Source organism: Pseudophryne corroboree, chromosome 11 (assembly GCF_028390025.1).
Source record: "Pseudophryne corroboree isolate aPseCor3 chromosome 11, aPseCor3.hap2, whole genome shotgun sequence".
Taxonomy (NCBI): Eukaryota; Metazoa; Chordata; class Amphibia; order Anura; family Myobatrachidae; genus Pseudophryne; species Pseudophryne corroboree.
Window position 1 is genome coordinate 84,793,493 of NC_086454.1, and position 22,934 is coordinate 84,816,426.

A 22,934-nucleotide genomic window follows, 5' to 3' on the forward strand; every position below is an offset into this window, starting at 1 on the left:
TACCGATGTATTCGCAATATTGCGATTACTAACTACTTAGCAGTTTCAGAGTAGCTTCAGACTTACTCTGCCTGTGCGATCAGTTCAGTGCTTGTCGTTCCTGGTTGACGTCACAAACACACCCAGCGTTCGCCCAGGCACTCCCACCGTTTCTCCGGCCACTCCTGCGTTTTTTCCGGAAACGGTAGCGTTTTCAGCCACACGCCCCTGAAACGCCGTGTTTCCGCCCAGTAACACCCATTTCCTGTCAATCACATTACGTTCGCCGGAGCGATGAAAAAGCCGTGAGTAAAATTACTTTCTACATAGCAAAGTTACTTGGCGCAGTCGCAGTGCGAACATTGCGCATGCGTACTAAGCGGATTTTCATTGCGATGCGATGAAAAATACCGAGCGAACAACTCGGAATGAGGGCCACTCTCCCTTGTGGCATACACCCCCATACTCTCTCCTTGTCGCATACACACCACACTCTCCCTTGTCGCATACACACCCACACTTTCCCCTTGTCACATACACCCCCACACTCTCCCCTTGTCGCATACACCCCCCACACTCTCCCCTTGTCACATACACCCCCACACTCTCCCCTTGTCGCATACACCCCCACACTCTCCCCTTGTCACATACACCCCCACACTCTCCCCTTGTCGCATACACCCCCACACTCTCCGCTTGTCGCATACACCCCCACACTCTCCCCTTGTCACATATACTCCAACTCTCACCTTGTCACATACTGTATACCCCGCACCCTCTTTGTCACATATGCCCCCTCACTATCTCTTTGTCCAATAAACCCCAATGCTCTCCCCTTGTCCCTTATATACCAATGCACTACCCTTTTCACAAATACCCCCCTCCCCAAACTGTCCCTGTTACATATACCCCTGTACTGTCGAATTTTCCCATATACCACCGCACTCTCTCTCTGTCACACATTCCCCAACACTCTCCCTTTGTTACAATATCTATCTATCTATCTATCTATCTATCTATCTATCTGTCTGTCTGTCTGTCTGTCTGTCTGTCTGTCTGTCTGTCTGTCTGTCTGTCTGTCTGTCTCATACATACGTATATAGTATACTGTATTCCCTGTCAGTACCTATGGGGCCAGATAGGTGGACTATTCTATTGCTCTTAGTCCTCGGCAGTAGCCGCATCCTTTCAGTGGTCAGGTCTTTATAACGTGTAACAGAATTCAGTGGTCGGGTCATGTTGGGTAGGTGTGCTCTTTGTCTGTACAGAACGTAATACAATTGAATTATACTCATGTTTCGTGGAAGGTCATGTTGGTTAGTTGTGGTGTTTTGTCTCTGTAAAGGGTTCCGGTATGAATGGTCGACCATGTTATGGTCGACAGTCATTAGGTCGACCACTATTGGTCGACATTGACATGGTCGGCATGGACACATGTTCGACCCGTGAAAATGGTCGACACATGAAAAGGTCGACACGAGTTTTTTTTACTTTTTTTGGGTGTCGTTTTTTGCGTAAAGTAACGGGGAACCCCAATTAGTGCACCGATTCGCTCGCCATGCTTCGGGCAGATTACCATTCCAATCGTAGTCCACGTGGATCGTAAAGTATGGAAAAGTTCCACAAAAGAAAAAAAATGTGAAAAACGCATGTCGACCTTTTCATGTGTCGACCTTTCATGTGTTGACCATTTTCATGTGTCGACTATGTGTCCATGTCGACCATGTCAATGTCGACATAATGACTGTTGACCATAACATGGTCGACCATCTGAACGGATACCCTGTAAAGGGTCTGATAAAACTGTATTATGTTAAGTGGTAAGTTAATGTTGGGGGTGTAGTGTCCTATGTTTGTATAGGGTATAATAGAATTGTAGTATGATCATGTCCAGTGGTCAGGTCATGTTGGGAGTGAAGTGTCCTACAGTATGTCTGTATAGGGTATAATAGAGTATTATGATCGTGTCCATTGGTCAGGTTATGTTGGTCTGTAGCTTTCTCTGTCTGCATAGAGTGCTATAGGATTGCATTATGGCTACTCTCAGTGGTCAGGGCATGTTGGGTAGATGCAATGCTCTCTGCCTGTATAGAGTGTGACATGTTATTATGCTTGGGTCGTGTTTGGGATGTGGTGTCTCACAGCATGTCTGTATAGTGGTCAGGTCATGTTAGGCTGGAGTGGCGTTCTCTTGAGGACAGGTGTATGAAGACACCTCTGTATTGACAGGAACTCAACTGCACCAAGTGGAGCCAATTGGGAGAAAGAAACATTGCTGCCAAGCCCACAGATCCTTCCCGATAATCTGAGAGACACTAGGAGAGTGGGTACTATGGAGAACAGTGCTGCAGTTAGAAACAAAGTGAGATGGGGCAATGCTATTACAGGGAGACTACACGTGATGAGAAGGTCTGCAAACCCTTTAGGAACAGTTGCAAGTCTTACAGAGAAGGCAGCAAGTCTGACAGAAAGACATGTCAGTCTTGCCAAAAGAGATGACTACAGTATGTAACAGGAAAAGCTACCAGGTTACCAAATTGGTCTGCCAGAGTAACAGGCGGAGCTGCTAGTCCCTAGATAGGAGACTGTCAATTTGAGAGCGTTACAGTAGCTATAAGACAGAGTGCGATCTGCAGAGGTGTAAGGGAGTCTGGGCTCATTCCATTGAACTGGAAGAAGTCAAGGTCCATTCGAGAGGTTCAGAAAGACCCAAAGTCTGTGTCAGAGGTCCAGAGGCAATTTGAAAACATTCTTACTGTTTACAGAGTATTCTATCAGTTCCAATTGCTTACTGTTCTGACTATTTCTGCTTTACAGCCAAAAGTATTTAGGAGAGCTACTGTAAACAATATCCATGCAGACATTGATCCCTATTTCAAGAGCCAACCAGGGTTCTAGATCTGGTCAATGTGAGCCGAGTCATCTTAACAGCTTTGTAGGTCCTGAGCAAATGTAGTAAAGGGGAAAGAGAAAGAAAAAAAGTGACCTTTGTTGGGAGCACTCCCACTTGGAAACGATAATGATTTGAGTAATGAGCAATGATATGAAAAGTGAAGTAATTAAAATGTAACCTTTAATTTTATTATATTAAAATATTGGTACACCAGTTATATTGTTTCACTATTTAGGGGCTAGTCAATGTGAGCCACCTGGTAAAGCTAAATTGTGAAAATATTGATGAAAATACAAAACATTATTAGGCAGGCTCAGAGTACTTGGATATATGGAATAGGTACTATAACCAAATTGGTGCCGTCAAAAGAACCTACAACACCTGGTATTCCTTAGTGGTCCACCACCTAAGTACTGACCAGGCCCAACACCGTATTGCTTCCAAGATCAGACGAGATTGGGCATGCGCGGTGTGGTATGGTAGTAGATCAGCATTGATCTGGCGATTTCTACCACTAATATATAGATGGTAGGGGGTTATTGGTAAGCACCTTGTTACCAAATTAACCGAGTAATCTCTAAGGAGAAAATATATGTTTAACCATCATTGCACCAAATTGTAACCCAAATCTGTAGGTATACGTGGATTTAAATCATGTGGTTAATGGTTTCTCAGCCCACAAGGAATGCCTGTATGTTTCATTATGTGCTGTGCAGCACCTATGAAAATTGGGTTTGTACTGCGAATAAGGCAGATATAGATCACTGTTCTACTGATAACATGCCACAGTATTTGTATATGATCCAAAGAGAAATCGTCTCTATTGGTTAATTGGATCACCCTGTTAAGGGAAAAACAAAGGTTATTGTGAAGTTATAAGCTCAAAGATTATAAATAAACCTCCTATTATATCATGATCGAAAAAATACAGGACCAAGAATGATATAAAGATTGTTAGGAGAAAGAAAACAGACTTGAAAAATAGACAAGATGTATAACAGTCTAAATTATCCAATTAAGGGCTAATTAGTGCCATGGTGCCTAACAAAGTATAGGTGTTGTCTTTGAAATAGAGAAATTTTGCCACAATAACTTATCTAGCATGTATCCACAGTGTATCTGTAACGTGTCTGTCTAACATGTAATAGACAGACAAGAATTGCCAAAACGAACCCAAAGAGGGGACAAATACAATAATCCCCCAAAAAAGATCATATGCTAGGTGATTTTTTCAATACATTTAGCTATGATATGCACAATAGCTTTATATTCCAACAAAGACCTGCATATGAATAGGTACTGATGCACTGTATTGTGATTATTGGCATAACATTTGCCAAAGAGACCAATGCACGCTGTTTCTTAATTGTGTATGTGCCAATAGGTTTGACGGGAGATAGTGTAGCAGATGGGACAATGCAATAATTAAGTTTGCCCGCACTCCATGCGCCGTTAGCCGCAAAGCTCCGGCGTTAATGAGGTTTGAAAAATATCATCTCCTGCTACTGGGAGATCGATAGGCAAGTGGGGACCAAAAATACTTAAGTGTCTGTCTGCTCGTAGCGCGCCGCTGACCGCCGGGCTCCGGCGTCCGTGCTGCCTCTCTGATCTCCTCTCCTTTCGGTCTCTGATCATGTGAGCGTACTCATCATGATCCTCCTGTTCACCTCCCAACGTACGTTTCACAGATTAGCTTGTTCACGGGCAGTGTGAACATGTGGTGTCAGGATCTGGCTTAAATCTATACGATTAGCCAATCAGGATTGTACCTGTTTGATTAATTAATACTGACAAGGTTTGTATGAGCTTCAATTTAATTAAATGAATAGAACGAGCAACTTCGGTGTCCTGCAAGATGTTTGTGAATTAGGATGCCGAGGGGGTTTAATTATTAAATCCTTATAGTATATAGTAGTGGTGCGTGAATAATAATAATATTAAAACTAAATATGAATTTAATTATCGCATTACTTATAGTATATAGTAGTGGTGTGTGAGTAAGGTAATAATAATGAATATATAAAAATAATATAAAAATAAAAATAAATAGATGGATAATGATATAATAATATTAATTAAGAGTGGAGTATAGGTGATTAATTGGTGGAAATTGCTATGTGTGGATATAAGGGGTTAAATGTGTATAGTATTGAATTAATTAGGGAGTGAAGGGAAAGGGGGGGAAAAAAGTGAGGGATAATAAGAGGAAGGGAGGTGGGGTTTTTTTTGGGGTGATGGGAAATTGTTTGGTAGGGGGAGGGGGGGAGAAAAAATAATAATAGAGGGGGTGCTGTTAACTTATATAATTAATGTAACAGTGTATAAGTGTGATTGCTGCTATTATAAATTTGATGAATATCATTAATGGCAGAGAAAAAATATGTGATAGACTTAAGGTGCTGATATATTTAAAAACCACTGTGTTGAAAAAGAAAAGGAAAAAGAGGGAGATAAATTATATATAGTAATGAATAATAATATAATATTGAATAAAATTAATAAATAATAATCAATATAATTATAAATAATGATAATGAATATAATTGAAAAATTAATTAAATAAAAATAATAAGTTTGGTAACAGTTAATAATTAACTAATAATAAATTAGGTCCTGAGCAAAGCAATGCACTGGGGCCCCTACTCACCCATTCCAGAGAATAAATGGAAAATAAAAAATCATAATGCTTCCTTACAGTAATTGGCTGTCAGCACTTTGATTGGTGGATAGCTCCAGCCATCCACCAATCAGCAAGCTGACAGTCATGCACTGTCTGGTTGAAGCCTGGGGGGCCGGAAGAGAATGCTGTCTGGCTGTTCTGATTGTCTGTAATTCACAATCAGAGTGACCGGGCAGCATTCACTACATGCCTCCTAAAAAAACTCTGGAGGCACCAATCCGCCCCTAGAATCGTGGGGCCCTGGGCATCTGCCCAGTGTGCCTATACATTAAGATGGCTCTGAATAGGCGTTGACCTTTATATGTTACACAGAATCATACATGATCTAATAACTAGTACTGCAGCCCGCCTGAGCTACATGTCTGGTATTAAACTGCCTAACACTGTAGATACTAGTTCTCCCTTTATCTACTGCACATGTATGTGTTTATTCTTGCCTAAGGGGCTACTAGCTACATCATTGTTTTCTTCTTATAAGTCATAAGCATCGTTATTTGGAATAAGGCTACCTCAGCACCTACAAGTATCATTCATACTCCTCACTGTTCTCATTATAAAGAGACTCTCTATGATTTACTATGACGTCATTCGCCCCGCCCCTGTATCTGAATATAATGCAGTAGTTCCCAGAGGACTGTGAAAGGGTAAAGTTTGGGCCTGTTACACAATGTGAAAATACAGAGGATCCCAAGCAGCTTGGATTTACTTAATTTTTTTTTCTTCATGTCCATGTAGTAGTCCAATTATTTTCAGAAAATAAAAAAGTGAAAACCCAAACCCCATGGACAGTATGTGCCTTTCCTTTTCTTACTTACACTATCTTATACTCCATACTCCCTTTGATGGCACCTAACCCCCGGGTTTTCCGTACCTGCCCTGGGTATGGGTCGTTGGGTCGACCCAACTTAGGTCAAAAGTCATTAGGTTGACCACTGAAGGTCGACATGGGAACTAGGTCGACATGTACTAGGTCGACAGGTTAAAATGTCGACATGAGTTTTTTTGACTGTTTTTGGTGTCGTTTTCTTCGTAAAGTGACGGGGAACCCCAATTAGTGCACAGTGTCCCCTCGTATGGCTCACTTCGCTTGCCATGCTTCATGCAAGGTGCCTCCCTTCGCTCGGCACTGGTTACCATTCCAATCATAGTCCACGTGGATCTTCAAGTATGGAAAAATCCAAAAAATTAAGGGAAAAAATGTGCAAAACTCATGTCGACCTTTTGACCTGTCGATCTAATACATGTCGACCTAATGACCATGTCGAACTATTGACCATGTTGATTTAATGCATGTCGACCTTCAGTGGTCGACCTAATGACTGTCGACCTAAGCTGTGTCGACCTAACGACTATTCCCCTGCCCTATATTGTCTTGAATTCTTGTTTGCGCATTTGATTATGTACTGTGTAATGGGCGCTACGGATCCCTTGTGCCGCCATATAAATAAAGGATAATAATAATAATAATAATAATAATAATAATGAGGCATGGGTTTTCACTTTTTTTTATGTTCAGAAGACATTTGGACTGATACATGGTTAAAAAAAATAAAAAAATGCCCAACCCATCTGATATTTAGTTAGCCATTACAATGCTTCCTCATCCTGTAAATTACTGTCATTGAGATGTACCTGTCCTGTTTATTAATCCACCGCTAAAGAGATAAACATGCCAAGCAATACTGGGGAACATTAGACAAAAGCTGCGTATGGTTCCCCTTTTAAGGCAGACTGTGTTGTAAGAGCACTATAAATAAAAGTGGACCTGTCAACGACTGTATAAAACTGCCCAGCTTCCTCTCTGTGTCATAAATGCCTTAGGCTTTATGTAAATGAAATATTGGTGTGAACAGCGAAAGATCCTGTGACTCTAACCTAATGTGATCATTCAGAGCCGACTTATTTACAAGCTGACTGACTGATGTCACAGGACGTTGTTCAAGAGCATAGTGAGCGTGCTGCAGCCAGTACATAGGGGAGGTGTATCAAACCTTGGAAAGTGGTAAAGTGAAAAAGTTGCCCATAGTAACCAATCAAGGTTATAACTGTCGTCTTATGGATTGTGCTAGACAGAACCTGATAGGTTTCTATAAGCAATTTCCCCACGTCAACTCTCTCCAAGATTTGATAAATCTCCCCCTATTGATATGATAAGTACTCTTTAACTATACCTTTCAAAACCAATGATTTGAAGGGAATCTCCATATGTGCAGACCCTGGAAGCATCACATCAGTTGTGAGTTTAGCTTATCAAAGAATGTGGGACGTTTCTTATGAGAGAACAATTGAAAAAGTGATTATTGTATTTCAGATCATTTTCTAGAACGCCGGGAATTATAGTACAGGTTGAGTATCCCTTATCCAAAATCACACATTTTCATACCTCCCAACTGTCCCGATTTTCGCGGGACAGTCCCGTTTTTTGGGGGACTGTCCCGCTGTCCCACCCGCGGGCCGCAGTGTCCCGCGGTGGGGGGGGGGGGGGCAGTTGGGAGGCTCCTGCACGCGCTGCTCTGCTTAGCAGAGCAGCGATGAATAGACGCTGTGCGCATGCGCACAGCGTCTATTCAGTGCAGACAGAGGGAGAGAGGGCATGCCAGCAGCTCACGGAGCGCTGGGCATGCCCCCTCAATGACGAAATCGGGGGCGTGGCTCGCGAGCGTGGGTCCTCCCGTGAGGCCACGCCCCCTTTCCCATAGGCCACGCCCCTTTTTCGGGAGCGCGTGTGTCCCTCTTTGCAAGCGGCTAAAGTTGGGAGGTATGCATTTTTGGGTCCCCTACTGAGATAATGACACATTTCATATGTATGTACACCACTTCACTTACCACTCATAGGGTGGGGTGCATGTAACACAGCAATCGCCACCCCAGAAGTGGGGTACACAACTGCACTTACCACTCATAGGGTGGGGTGCATGTAGCCCATGACCACATCACTCAAATACATACAAACAAAGAACCCAGCACTCACCCAAGTAAGCTCACCTATCCTCAACAATTCAATAAATAAATGATGGGGGTTTAGTTAGTGGATTGGCCAATGCACAGAAGCCTGCAAACCAATCGCCAAGGTACCCCACCTTCATATATAGACATGTTTATGCCTGCCTTAAAAACGGTGCTCTGCACCGAAACGTTGGCCTTGCGTGGCATTTTAATTATGGATTTGATCTATTAAACAGCATTTTCTTTCAAAACTTATCACGAGTGCCGCAGTCTCCACGTCTGCTATATATATATATATATATATAAAAAAAAAAAAAAAATATATATATATATATATATATATATATACACACACACACATATATATGTACATACATACATATAATGTGGCGGGAGAGGTACTTTGCCACCTGTAAGCTTCACACAGAGTCCTGGGGGTAGATGGGAAGTGTGGATGGTCCGGGTTCCCATCCATTTGGCCCAGACCAGGTCTTATAGGCTTCTTAGCCCAAGAAGCTGCTTCATCAGCCAGCACCTGGTTGCTGGTTTTAAAGCAGAGTCTCTCTGTCATGCCTCCGGGTGCGCTGGGCTTCCTGGCGGCCGTCCCCGCTGGTGGTCCCCGGCTCCTGTTGCTCTGTCGGCGCTGGTCCCGGCGGATGTCCGGGGGACGGGCGTCGCGGGTGCGCCTGGCGTCCCCGGGGGTCAGATGGGCGGGTGACGTCATCGGCGCTCTCCGCCAATCGGAGAGAGGCGGGAAGTTTAAATTCAGACGCCGGGCAGAGCTCCGGTGCCTGAGTATCATCAATTCTGCTGTCAGAAGCTGTGATCTCCAGAGCTCCCACGTTCCTGCGGTCTCCGTGCCTCCAAGCACTTCCGTGCTTCCAAGCATCTCCGTGCCTCCAAGCACCTCCGTGCCTCCAAAGCACTTCCGTGCCTCCAAGCACTTCCGTGCCTCCAAGCATCTCCGTGCCTCCAAGCACCTCTGTGCCTCCAAGCACTTCCGTGCCTCCAAGCACCTCCGTGTCTCAATACCTGTGCCCCCAGCACCTCTGTGCCTCAGCATCGCTGTGCCTCCGGCACCTCCGTGCCTCAATACCTGTGCCTCCGGCACCTCCGTGCCTCAATACTTGTGCCCCAGCACCTCAGTGCCTCCAGCACCTCTGTGTCTCAGCACTCAGCATCGCTGTGCCTCCGGCACTTCCGTGCCTCAATACCTGTGCTTCCAGCATCTCAGTGCCTCAGCATTCAGCATCTTTACAAGTATTGTCTTTCAGGAGACCTTCAAGCATTCCTCCGTGCCTCCTGCCTGCCGTCTTAATCCTGTATGAGGAAGACCTACATCCGGCCATCTCTACTGCGACCCAGTAGCGGTTCCTCTTCCCGGTCACCGGAAGAAGCCCCGAGTCCACAACACTTTCCAATCAGGTCAGTGATACTCTCCCATGAGTCAGGGCTCCTGATGGCAGTTAATGTCCAGGTGATAAGCCTGCTAGGGACAGTGGGATCCGGAGGGCTGGGTCACTAGTGTCAGGATGCCGGGACCTGAAGGGTTCCTTATTAAGTAAGAGGGAGTGAGGCAGGGCCTAACCTCCCTGGTAGTTTATACTAAAGACAGTGATCTTTGTTTTATGTATATCTTTGTTTTGAGCTACCTGAATAAAAGGTATTTGTTGTTTTTGCACAAGCCTGGAGTCGGTCGTTGGTGGAATTTTTGTAGCAGAGCACATTCTAGCAAGACTCCTGTTGCAAATGTCGCCTGAACAGGGACCCTTCTGCTAGTCGTGTCACACGTGGCAGTGGACCCAACAGCCGCAAGGTAGCGGCACATATACCAGCGAACTCCAGACCAAGCTGAACTCGTGGGCATCAGTACCAGACCAAGGGTATTGAGGGTAGTGGTTAAAACCAACCCCACAGGGTAAACATAATGATATGTTTTGTTTAAACTGAATGTGTTTGATTTTGGTGCAAAGGTTTGCATTGGCAGCAAAGAGGTTAAATAGTTTGCCTGGACTGTTCTGTCTTTCCTGCCTCGCACCACTCATTGAAAGTAGCTGTCTTGATTTGCTCTAAGGGATTGCATGCATCTGATAATTTATGACTGAATTTCTTTTCTGAGCTTATTTTTACCTGTGCCTGCAAAATCTAGTAGAGGGAGTCTGGTGTCCCTGTTAATTAGCTCATTAAGACCAATCAAGCAAAGTTGAAACCCTTTATAAATGTGGATCTATTTAAATAGAGAAAGTTTGTGGCACTATGTGTCCCAGCAATCCCTGAATTCTAGTTTTAAGAGCCTGAAGGGAGAAGTTGTTCATTTGCACTACCAGTGTAAGGTATTTGTGACCACTATGTACATGCTACATTTCAGTGCTTTGCTAAAAGCTTAATCTTGTCTAAAAAAAAAAAAAAAAAAAAAATATTTTCCCTTTCACTCATAGTTTTCAAAGGTAACAGGGTGAATAAAGATTTTCAGATATACAGGGGGGCATGCCCTAGCTGCTGATGGGAGCAGACGTGTTGACCTGGAGCTCCTGAGTATATCACCCCTTTCCCCATTTCAGCAACGTTTCCCCCTCTCCTGGAGTGTCATACTTCCCCCCGGGCTCCCTACCAACACACAGTTGCCACACAGAGAGTCCTGCGGAGTCGGGGAGTGCCTCCGTGCTCTCCTGCGGACTGCGGCCTTCTCTTCAATGTGGAGCCGGGGCCTGAAGTTTGGGGTCGACCTGGGCCGGACTTCCGTTCAGAGACGATTCTCCACCATTGTCTCCGGAGGTCCCCTGCCGCATACTGCTCGCCCCTGAGCCTGTCCTGCCCTCCCTCTGACCTGATCTTACCTCCGTGGATGCCCTGTGGCCTGGAGAAGACGGAGGTTGCTCTGCCTGCCTGGACCCGGCTAGTGGCGGCTGCCATCTTCACCTCACTCAGGCACTCGTCTCCCGGGATCCCGCTGTAAGCCCTGCCGCTCGGCCGTCTACGCCTGCGACCTCTCACCCATCAGCGGCTGGGACTATGGAGAGACGCGGCGCTGATCGTGAAGCCTCCAGGGCACTGCACACAGATCGGTGCCTCTACACGGGGCTAGCCAGGCCTGGGACCCTTTGCCGCCTGCTGACACGGCCCGCCCGCTGCCTGCTGCTCTCCCTCAGGCACGCACATCAGGCCTTCCTGTCAGTCCCTCCATTGGTTACCTGTACTCTACCGCATTCAATATAAAATACTTTTACTCACACACAAGGCCATTAACCAAACTACACCAATGTACATCACTTCGCTTATCACAAAATATCTCCCAACCCGACCTCTGCGCTCTTCACAAGACCTGCGTCTCTCATCCACACTCATTACTCGCTCCCACTCACGACTGCAGGACTTTCATCGGGCTGCACCCACCCTGTGGAATGCCCTACCACGCACAATAAGACTCTCCTCTAGTCTCCAAACCTTCAAGCGTTCCCTCAAAACTCACCTCTTTAGGCAAGCGTATCAAATTCCTGAACCGCCCACATAACTTTCATAAACCTTCCTATCAAATTACATCCACTCTGTACAGTCCACACATATCCTCACATGTCTTCTCATTCTATGCAATAGATAGCACCTTTCCTTGTGTACATATGCCTATTTCCCTATAGATTGTAAGCTTGCGAGCAGGGCCTTCCTACCTCTATGACTGTTATCACCCAGTTTGTTATTGTTATTTCAAATTGTAAAGCGCAACGGAATTTGCTGCGCTATATAAGAAACTGTTAATAAATAAATAAATAAAGTGGCAGCGTTGTTCCTTCAGCATCTGGGCTCCCACCGTCGGTGATCATAGCCTCAGCTCTGACAGGCGGGCTAGCTACGAGGATACAGGTACCCTCTCCACCCCCCCGCGGCTGAGACCACCTCTCCTACTGACAGCTCACTAGCACCGTAGAGCTGTCTGAGGGCTATTTCATACCGCTGACTCCCCCTCTGCTGGCCTCTTGTTGACCACTTGGTCCCTGGCGGGGCTACAGGCGGTTCGGACTGGTCGCACCCCCCCTGCCCCCTCACTGGAACCCATCTCTCTGAAGATAGCGGATAGCTGCATTGTTTCACTGAGGAAATTGCGGGTGGGGCTTGTGTAGAGGAGCCGGTGGATGGTCCTCTGACTGTGAGCTATACCGATACTAGCCATCGGCTGGTCCATGGCTGTACTACCGTGCCTGTGTCCCCAAATTGGCTATCACTGCTCCACCAGCTGCACCAACTATTCACTTTCTGCCCTGCACCTGGGAACATTGGGGTCGCTCTGTTGTTACCCACTTCCCTCTAGGCGTTGCTCAACGACCATAATGCCTTTTCTATGCTAAATCATCCCGCAGCCACGTAGTGTATAGGGGTTAATCCCTCTCTTAGTCCTTGGGTCTCCTAGGGTCAAGAGATATCTAGCCCTTTCTGTGATTTATCAAGTCTACGTCCAGCAATCCACTGAGTTGTTATTCCTTTCCACTGCCCGCCTCCCTCTCCCACTCGAATATGTCGCAGAGAAACCGCAAAACTCCTGCTCCTGCTAAACCTAGTATTCTTCGAGCATGGGAGAAAGCGGGAGCCACTCCACGCAACTCCCCCACAGTGGATCCTCTATGTGATACCGACAGTGCCCCATCTCCGAAAGCTAGCCTCACCACCCGGGATATTGTTGCTATTGTCACTAAAATTATCAAACCAGAAATGAGATCGGTCCTTGCTGAATTCAGAACTGAGCTCGCTGATCTGGGCACTCGTACTGACTCTCTGGAACGTAAACTTGACAAAGTTTGTCAATACCAAGCTGTAGTCGAACAAGAGCTAGCTGAATGCCGTATGGATATTGATCAACATAGTGATCACCTGGAGGACCTGGATTATCGGAATCGCAGAAATATCATCCGGATCCGTAACATTACGGAGATCGTTACTATGGGTGGCCTCCCGGGTTTTCTAGAGAGCCTACTCCTGGCTCTGATACCTGAGGTCCCTAAATAACTTTTCCTTCTGGATAGAGCACACAGGACATTACGCCCCCGACCATCCCCTCGGGATGTTATCCTGCGGTTCCACTACTACAAGATGAAGGAAAAATTAATGTCAACGGCCCGAGAACGCCAGTCCATGGAGTATTCTTGAACTCAACTTCAGGTTTACCAGGACTTGGCCCCTTTTACACTCAGAAAACGCCGGGACCTCACTGCAATCACCAGGGTCCTCCGTGATCACTCCATAAAGTATAAATGGGGGTTTCCGTTCCACCTCCAAGTCTCCAAAGATGGTTCTCACCATTCGATTAAAATCCCCACCCAGGGCTATGACCTCCTCAAGTCCCTTGGCATCATTGACTCCCTCCCTGATGAGATACGGAATCAGCTCGCCACCACTTCCCCTGGGAGACCTAAGGCGCCTGCTCCTGAATGGTCTACTAAATGAGCCAACGAGATGTCAATTGCAGACACGTAGCTTCATATGATTATGCTCACTACTTCTTGCCTACCATGATGCGCTACCCTGCGCAGCTGACTTTTGTTGCTTTATGGACTGTCCATTACTGAAGTTGTGTGCTCTCTGGCCCCTACTGGTCCCACTCATCCGATGGTCGTCGTGCCTTGAATTGGTAAGGCTGATCTGCTGGCTACTCCTGAGGGATGGCCGTGAGCCACAATGTCATTTATATAGTTGCATTAGTCCTGTTCTCTCGAACTACCCTTGTTGGACTTTTCATTTTTCAACTACCTGTTTCTTTTTAAGTCTTACTGTTGGTACCACATCTCGTTGCTATAATATTGTTATGTTATTTTGTTACTAGTTATGTCATAGCTACTTTGGCAGCTTATAATGCTGTTATTGTTTAGTTGTTGACCTATTCACTCTACACCCCTTACACTGGCTCGCGGAGTGCAGTAGTCCTTTTTCCCCATGCTCCTCTTCTTATTTACTGTTTATTACTCTTGCGCTACCCCCCACACCGAAGGGTCTGCCTGACTGGCACTCACCCTTTCCCTCTTAGACCCAACCCGCTCGTAGGAAAGGATCTAACCCTTGAGTTTGTTCTCACACTTTTCTCACCCCACTTCTCTTACTACTTTTACTTTTTTGATTTTCCCTGTATTTCCCCTGACCAATCTAGTCGACAGTTGCTTTTCTCATTATGCTCTGACGATGATTACCCTCCATGACTCTGAAAGTACAATCTATTAATGTGAATGGCCTTAACTCCGCGACCAAACGGTCCGTGGCATTTCACTTTTTTACCCGGACCTAATTTTCTTGCAGGAGACCCACTTCAAGGCCACCCACCCATCTCTGAGCTGCAAACAATACCCACATGCCTTTTACTCTACAATGTCAGCCAATTGTAGAGGTACTGCTATTTTGATTCACCGCGACCTCCCCCTAGTTATTCAGGATTCAGTTCTTGATGATAATGGCAGATTTGTGATACTCTCCGGCACCCTCAATCAAACTCCTATCACCTTAGCTTCCGTATATGCCCCAAACATGCAGCAGGGGTCCTTTTTTAGGGCATTCTCGGACCATCTCTCTAAATTTTTGAATTCCTGGGTCGTTGTGGCTGGTGATTTCAACGCTACTCTGGACCCCTCTTGTGATATATCCCACCCAAGCTTGGGGCCCTCCCCCCACGCAAAACTATCAAAACTTTTGCAGTCATGTATCACCTCTCATAATTTATATGATAGCTGGAGAACACTATATCCATCTGATAGAGGTTACACGCATTACTCCCCACAGCACGATTTATACACTCGTATCGACTATGTCTTTGTGGATCGTGACTCCACTCAAGCCCTTTTAGGACCTCGGATAATCCCGACCACTTGGTCGGATCACTATGCGATCACCGTAGACTTTGCTACCCTTTCATAAGCCTCCGTCTACACGCTTATGGCGCCTTAATGAATAACTCCTTCAGTGGTAATGCACTGTGTTAACAAGAACAAAAATAACACCTACCTACTAAATGGGGTAAAATTAGGGGATTCTGTACTGGAAAAGGACTTAGGTGTCCTCATACATAGCAAACTAAGCAGTAGTACCCAAAGTAGGACTGCAGCAAAGAAGGCTAATAAGATATTAGCATGCATAAAATGGGGAATTGATGCTAGGGACGAGAGTATTATACCCCCGTTATATAAATCACTTGTGAGGCCACACCTTGAATACTGTGTACAATTCTGGGCACCTTACTACAAAAAGGATATCCTGGAGCTAGAAAAGGTTCAAAGGCGGGCGACCAAACTAATTAAGGGTATGGAGACGCTGGAATACGTGGAAAGCCTTGCAAGACTAGGCATGTTTACACTGGAAAAGAGGAGATCAAGAGGGGACATGATCAACATTTACAAATATGTATGGGGACAATATACAGATCTTGCGCAGGACCTGTTTTTGGTTAGATCAACACAGAGAACTCGTGGACACTCGCTCAGGTCAGAGGAGAGGAGATTACGCACAATACGGCGTAAAGGCTTTTTTACGGTAAGGACGATACGCGTTTGGAATTCCCTGCCTGAGGGAGTTGTAATGGCCGACTCAGTCAACACATTTAAGAATGGGTTAGATAAATTCCTAATGGATAAGGATATCCAGGGTTACGGGGCATAGTCACGCACTATGGTTATTATAAAAAAGAGGGGTAAAACGTAACGGCAGTCATCAACTTCAGTCAAAATTTTATACAAAATAATCGTGCATAGGAGACCACAAATAGGTTGAACTCTATGGACAATTGTCTTTTTTCAACCTTAGATACTATGTTACTATGTTAAACCCTCCAATATTTCTCAAATTAATGACGCGATTCTCAATTATTTTACCGATAACCTTTCACCTGATATATCACCTGCTATTTTGTGGGAGGCTCATAAAGCCACTTTACGGGGCCTTCTCATTAATTTGTCTTCCGCCCAGAGAAAGACTGAAGCTAAGCGTATTGCCGACCTAGAAGCTGAATTAGCCTCTTTGACTCTACGTCACCAATACTTCCCCAAAAAACGACTATACCTGATGATTCTCTCATTAAAAGGGCAACTGTCACAAATCCTCACCAAAAAAACGATCAAATCACTCTTGTGGATCCGTCAGAAATTTTACGAGAGATCTGATAAAGCGGAAACTCTACTGGCCCGTCGATTATGCGCTAAACGTACCCTCAACCGCATACTGGCCTTGAAGGGCTCTGATGGTTCCACAACTTGTGACCCTCAATTGATGGCATCACACTTTCACGACTACTATAGCTCCCTTTACAATCTCTCTTCAGATGTTTCTACTGCTCCGCACCACGTCTCCGCTATTTAACGATATCTATCCTCTTGTCACTTGCCAAAACTCTCTGCTCCTGACCTTGAGACCCTCAACGCTCCTATCACTCACAAAGAAATTCTCGCTACAATTAAGCTTCTACGCCGCTCTTCCGCACCGGGCCCAGATGGATATACCGCAATTTATTACAAGAAGTTCGCCCAGTCCATCCTTCCCATGCTATATTCTCTCTTTAACTCACTAATGGCGGAGGGCTCACTTGATGCAGCCACCACCAGGGCAAATATTATAGTCATCCCCAAACCCGACCGTGATCACTTAGAGATGAAAAATTACAGGCCTATCTCACTTTTAAATACGGATCTGAAGTTATTTGCCAAAATTCTTGCAAACAGACTTGCTCCCTATCTTCTGGCACTGCTACATCCAGACTAGGTTGGTTTTATACCTAATAGACAGGCTGCAGATAACACCCGACGGCTTATTAATCTTATCCACCTCACCCATAAGGACTCTCTTCTGACCCTGGTGGTGGCCCTTGATGCAGAAAACGCCTTTGATAGGGTAGCTTGGCCCTTCATACAACAGACCCTTAAAAACATTGGATTGCATGGCGCGTTCTATAATGCCATTACCTCACTATACCGTAATCCCTCTGCTTCTATTCTAGTTAATGGCCTGTCCTCCTCGCCCCTACCTATTAAAAATGGCACCTGTCAGGGCTGTCCGCTTTCTCCCCTACTTTTTGCCCTGGTGATGGAACGGTTAGCGGCAAGAATCAGATTAAACCCCAATATCTCTGGCGTTTTAGTAGATACTCACGAATACAAAATAGCCCTTTACGCGGATGATGTCATCTTAACCGACCCGCACGTCTCTCTACAACACCTATATGAGGAAGTTCAGACATATAGTGGCCGATCTAATTATAAGCTCAACACCGGGAAAACAGAGATCCTTGATTTACATATACCTCCACGAGATCTGCGCCTATTACATTCCTCTTATCCCTTTAAATGGCAATGCGTTAAGCTCAAATACTTAGGTGTATATTTAACCAAATCCTACTTGACGCTATATGCAGCCAATTTCCCGAGACTAATCTCATCTCTCAACTTAGACCTGACCACCTGGAATAAATTATTTATCTCTTGGTTTGGTCGCATTGCTGCAGTCAAGATGAATCTGCTCCCACGGTTACTGTATTTATGGCAAGCCCTCCCGATTCACATCCCCATTAAGATACTGAAAAATCTTCACCGAAATGTGTCTAACTTTATTTGGTCTGGGAAAAAACCTAGAGTTGAAATGCGACTACTCCAGCAACATCGCACGGCGGGCGGTCTGGGTGTGCCAGATCTCGTGAGGTATTATCGGGCCACACACTTAGCTGCCTGTGTTCTTTGGCACTCACCCCCACACAGAGGATATGGACTTCTCTTGAAGCCCACATATTGAACGTGTACTCACACTTTACCCTTCTGTGGTGCCCCCCGCGCTCCCGCCCAGCCTCTACGTCGCTTTTACCTACGATATGCTTCTCATTATCGATCTGGGATCATTGCACCCGCTTTTATCAGCTCCCCTCTCACTATCCCTACCTAACCCCTTTATGGAATAATTTCGATTTCCCCCCGGGTACTAATCATCTTGCATTTAAGCACTGGACCGTACACAATATTCTTTTCTTATGGGATTTAGCCCCTCTTTCTTCGTTTCCCTCCTTTGGGTCCCGTTTCTCGCTTCCTCGCTCAGTTTTCTACCAGTTCCTACAAATACGACATTTCTATTCCTCCTTCTCTAAAACCGCTTACCCTGCCTTAGCAACTCCCCTCGAATCCTTGTGTCGCGGACCCCATACAACGAAAGGGTTGTTATCGAGCATTTACCAGGTATTGCTCGCACACAATGTCCCCCCCCAAGGAGAATCATGAATTGGCCTGGGAGAGAGATGTGGGGGAAACTTTAACCATTGAGGAGTGGGCAGACATTAGACAAGAAATCACCAAGAGCTCTATATCACTTCGTATTGCCGAAAATTCCTATAAATTGTATTATAGATGGTACTTGGTGCCTTCTTGACTACATTCTATCTATCCTACATCCTCTGATCGATGTTGGAGATTGTGTGGGCATAGGGGGACCTTGCTGCATGTTTGGTGGTCCTGCGCGTTGATCCGCCACTTTTGGCGACAAATCCATAAATTAATCTTGGATGTCACGAATATAACTATCCCCACCTCACCCTTTTATTCGTTGCTCTCCCGCCCTATCCCTGGCACTACGCGCCACCAGCTTAGATTGATTAAGCATATATTGAACACGGCAAAATGCCAAATAGCGGCTAACTGGAAATCCGCAACTCCTCCCAATTTGCCTGCCACTATTAATGCCATCTGGTTCACATATAAACTTGAGCGCATTACAGCTACATTGCATGACTTGCCAGATTCTTTTGTTAAGACATGGACGCCTTGGACTTCACACTTTAACACAGAGCCACCACTGACGACATTTTAATTCTCTAATTCGTTAATTCTTTCATTGTCTATACTCTAATTTTTCATCACGAGCAGCCTTGACCGAACAACGTTTTCCCCCCTTTTTATTGTTTTTCCTCACCCTGATCCCCTCTCTATCTTCCTTGCTTCTATCTGTCTCTAAACGTGGGAAGTATATGTTTGTTACCAATGATTCTCCACTGGGAGGGTCTTTAAGATTTTTGTATCTTGATGCTGATATAATTGCTTGACACCTCATTTTCATGCGTCTCTTGTATACTTCCTGATGTTTCTTATTGTATTTTTGTCTGTATACTTATTAAAATCAATAAAAAGATTTAAAAAAAAAAAGATTTTCAGATATACAGCATATTCTGAAGTGTCTCTTCAAATGGGAAACAAAAAGAGAATTCATGCTAAAAAAACAGAAGGGGTGACCGCTCTAGCACCTCAGGTCAGGAACTTATGTGACCCTATTTGGAGAGTGAAGTGGAGAGCTTTTTGGGAAGTAATCCAAATCTTGGGGAAGATTTTAGCATGGAACCTTTTTTTTGGTGTCACATGATGATAAGTGACCTTGAAAGGAATGTCCAATTAAAAGGACCAGGAGCTAGAAGAGCTTAAGGAAAAATGTGATTTTCTTCAAGAGCAGGTGAACACCTTAACACAAAAGCTGGAGGAGACGGAATCTCTTTTGTCTGACTCTCTGAACAAATTGGGAAGGAGTAGAGAAGAGATTGCCAAGCTCTCAGGCCAGGTGTCAGAGTTGCAGAATACTTTGGCAAAGGCTAAACACAGATCTGATAACTTTGTAGTACATAGCCAAGGACTATTAGAGGAAATCTCCTGTGACCAGATACGATATGGGAGTCTGGTGCTGGCCAGGCTCGGTCGCAAGACTTGGCGGAGCTTCAGGAGGAGGTTTCTAAGCTAAAACTGTTGGCTATGCCTAGCTTCAGTTCAGAGACAGGTGTAGCTACACTAATTGCTGAAGACGTTGTGCTGAATGTTGGGTCAGAGATATTATCAGCCAAAATGGAAATGCCATCTTCGGGGGAAGTGACACCAACGGTGGTGCAGGCTGCGGAAGAATGTTACCATACTGTGATAGAACCCGGCTACACTGGATTCCCTGTTCCAGCCAGAAGAAACAGGAAAGTTGAGCCAGAGCTGCTAGTGCCTAAGGCCCGGAAGGCTCCCTGCTATGCCACTAGTAAGGCCATCTGCCTCGAAAGTGGAAATGTGTGCCCTTCCATAGAGGTAGAGCATTTACAGGCACTAATGTCCATTCAGTTGGTATTGCCGTTCCAGAGTATGGAGGACCTGCAAGAGCCCATCGTAGAACTGGAAGTCTTATCTGAGCCAGAGAAACCCAGGATCTCCTGTTGACGCGATGTATGTTCAGAAGTTAATCTCTGATGGGACATCACAGGTTCAGAAGGCCACGGTTCTGGACATCCAGTGCACATGTGAGACTTTCTCTGACGAATCACATACAAAGACCGAACCTTTGGAGGTGTCTCGCCTACGTGAGCTAGTCATGGCTAAGCTAGTGGCAATACAGGAGTCTACTTCCGAAGTCATCCAGGAACCTGCTTCTGAAGGCGTTCCACTCGTGGGTGATAAGGTGCATGATCCACCATGAGAGGCTCAAAATCCAATTGCTGAACTGGGACAGTTCATAAAGGACACACTAAGTAAGGAGCAAGAGCCTGTCTCAGAGGAATCGGTACAGAGTCCCATTTCGGAGGTTGATCTACCCAGGGAGAGTTCTCTATATGGGACACGAGAGCTGGAATATTTGAGGGGCCAGCTAAAAGAAATAGTGAAGGAGATTCCTAAACTACGGAGTCGAATAAGAGACCTGGACAAGAGAATCAAAATGTGTTATGTGCCGGTCATAGAACAGCAGGAGTCGATGACTAGGGTCAAAGATGGGAGATCGGAGGACGAAGCAGTCATGTAAATGAAGAAAATATTATCAAAGCTGGAAAAACTGGAGGAAGAACTAAAAGTTCAACAAATGAAGGGACTTTCTGAGACTCAGGACCAATGCCTCACTCTGAGGGAAAGGGTGGAGGTGAAGTTGGGCCATGACCTCAGAACAATTAAAGTCGGGCAGAGACTAGATGTTACCGGTGCCAAGAGCTTGACCATAAAAGGTGGAATTGTCCATATAGGCCAAGACCAGTGAGGGCCAGGGTGACTACTAGGCCCAGAGTGAAGTTAAAAACCTTCTCCGGTCCAGAGTTGGTTAAGGTCAGGTGTCACAAACACCCAGACAAGAATGAAGAGACTTCCTCAGTAGCCAGTAAATCTGAGCCCGAAAAGGGAAACATCCCTAAAGATGGAAAGGTGAAGAGGAGGGGAAGTTTAGTGGGCAACGGGAAGTTGTCCAATAAAACGAACACTTTGTCACTATGCCAAAGTGGAGGGAAACACTAACCCTTAAAGGAAATAGATTCCAAGGCCAATTAAGAGGGCCTCGGACGTGTACTTGGGAGAGGAACTTGGGACCCAGGTGTATGGGCCCAAGTTATGTCCCAAAGATTTGTCAGCCCAAAATAATTGACAAATGTGAAACCTTGCCAATGTCACATGCCGCTTTTCTGAGACAGGAAAAGCTGAGGGAAAGGGTATGTGGAAGGAGAGGTAATTTGCCACCTGTAAGCTACACACAGGGTCCTGGGGGTAGATGGGAAGTGTGGCTGGACCGGGTTCCCATACATTTGGCTCAGACCAGGTCTTATAGGCATCTAAGCCCAATAAGCTGCTTCATCAGCCAGCACCTGGCTGCTGGGTTTAAAGCAGAGTCTCTCCCATGAGTCAGGCTCCTGAAGGCAGTTAGTGTCCAGGTGATAGGCCTGCTAGGGACAGTGGGATCCGGAGGGCTAGTGTCAGGATGCCGGGACTTGAAGGATTCCTTATTAAGTAAGAGGGAGTGAGGCAGGGCCTAACCTCCCTGGTAGTTTATACTAAAGACAGTGATCTTCGTTTTATGTATATCTTTGTTTTGAGCTACCTGAATAAAAGGTATTTGTTGTTTTTGCACAAGCCTGGAGTCGGTTGTTGGTGGAATTTTTGTAGCAGAGTGCATTCTAGCAAGACTCCTGTCACAATATATATATAATATATATATTAAGTAAAAAATGGAGAGCGCACACTTCAGTGTATATACGCTGATCACTTTCATAACAAAGGGTACATATCCACATACATTAAAGTTTAAAACCAGCTGTTAAGGCAAACTCTGCCCAAGGTAGGCCGTCACTCCTCCGATTACACAGGCAGGACCTCTCTCACCGGCTCCGGACCCATCGGTTGACGTCACAACGTCCATGTCCTCTAGCCACACCCAATGCGCTTCGTCATTCCGGTGGCTCGGAGTAGGATTGAACAGCACAGTGGAAATCACACCGATTCCACCTCCGGCTGCGCAAGGACTGATATATTCTTTTTGTATATGTGTATATATATATATATATATATATATATATATACACACACACACACATATATATATTCACAAAAGTGTGGGATTTTGAATTTTGGATAAGGGGTACTCAACCTGTATTACCTCTTTTGTATAATCTACGCTGTACTTTAGATGTAATGTTCCTCTGACCAGCTGTAATGGCCTGTGAAAATG

General features: G+C 45.3%; 1 protein-coding gene and 1 pseudogene across 11 annotated transcripts in view; both read right to left on the minus strand.

Moving 5' to 3' along the window:
• Positions 1-22,934, minus strand: part of PPFIBP2 (PPFIA binding protein 2) — a 302,451-nt gene that overhangs the window by 165,538 nt on the left and 113,979 nt on the right. The window contains exon 1 of one of the 11 annotated variants that reach the window (XM_063944504.1): positions 4,414-4,565. The exons of the other annotated variants lie outside the window; for them this stretch is intronic. Coding sequence (XP_063800574.1) covers positions 4,414-4,507 — 94 coding nt within the window. The 5' untranslated portion in view covers positions 4,508-4,565. Of the gene's footprint in view, positions 1-4,413; positions 4,566-22,934 lie in introns of those variants that run through there. 11 annotated transcript variants of the gene reach the window in all.
• On the minus strand, positions 3,242-3,360 carry LOC134971264 (5S ribosomal RNA; annotated as a pseudogene).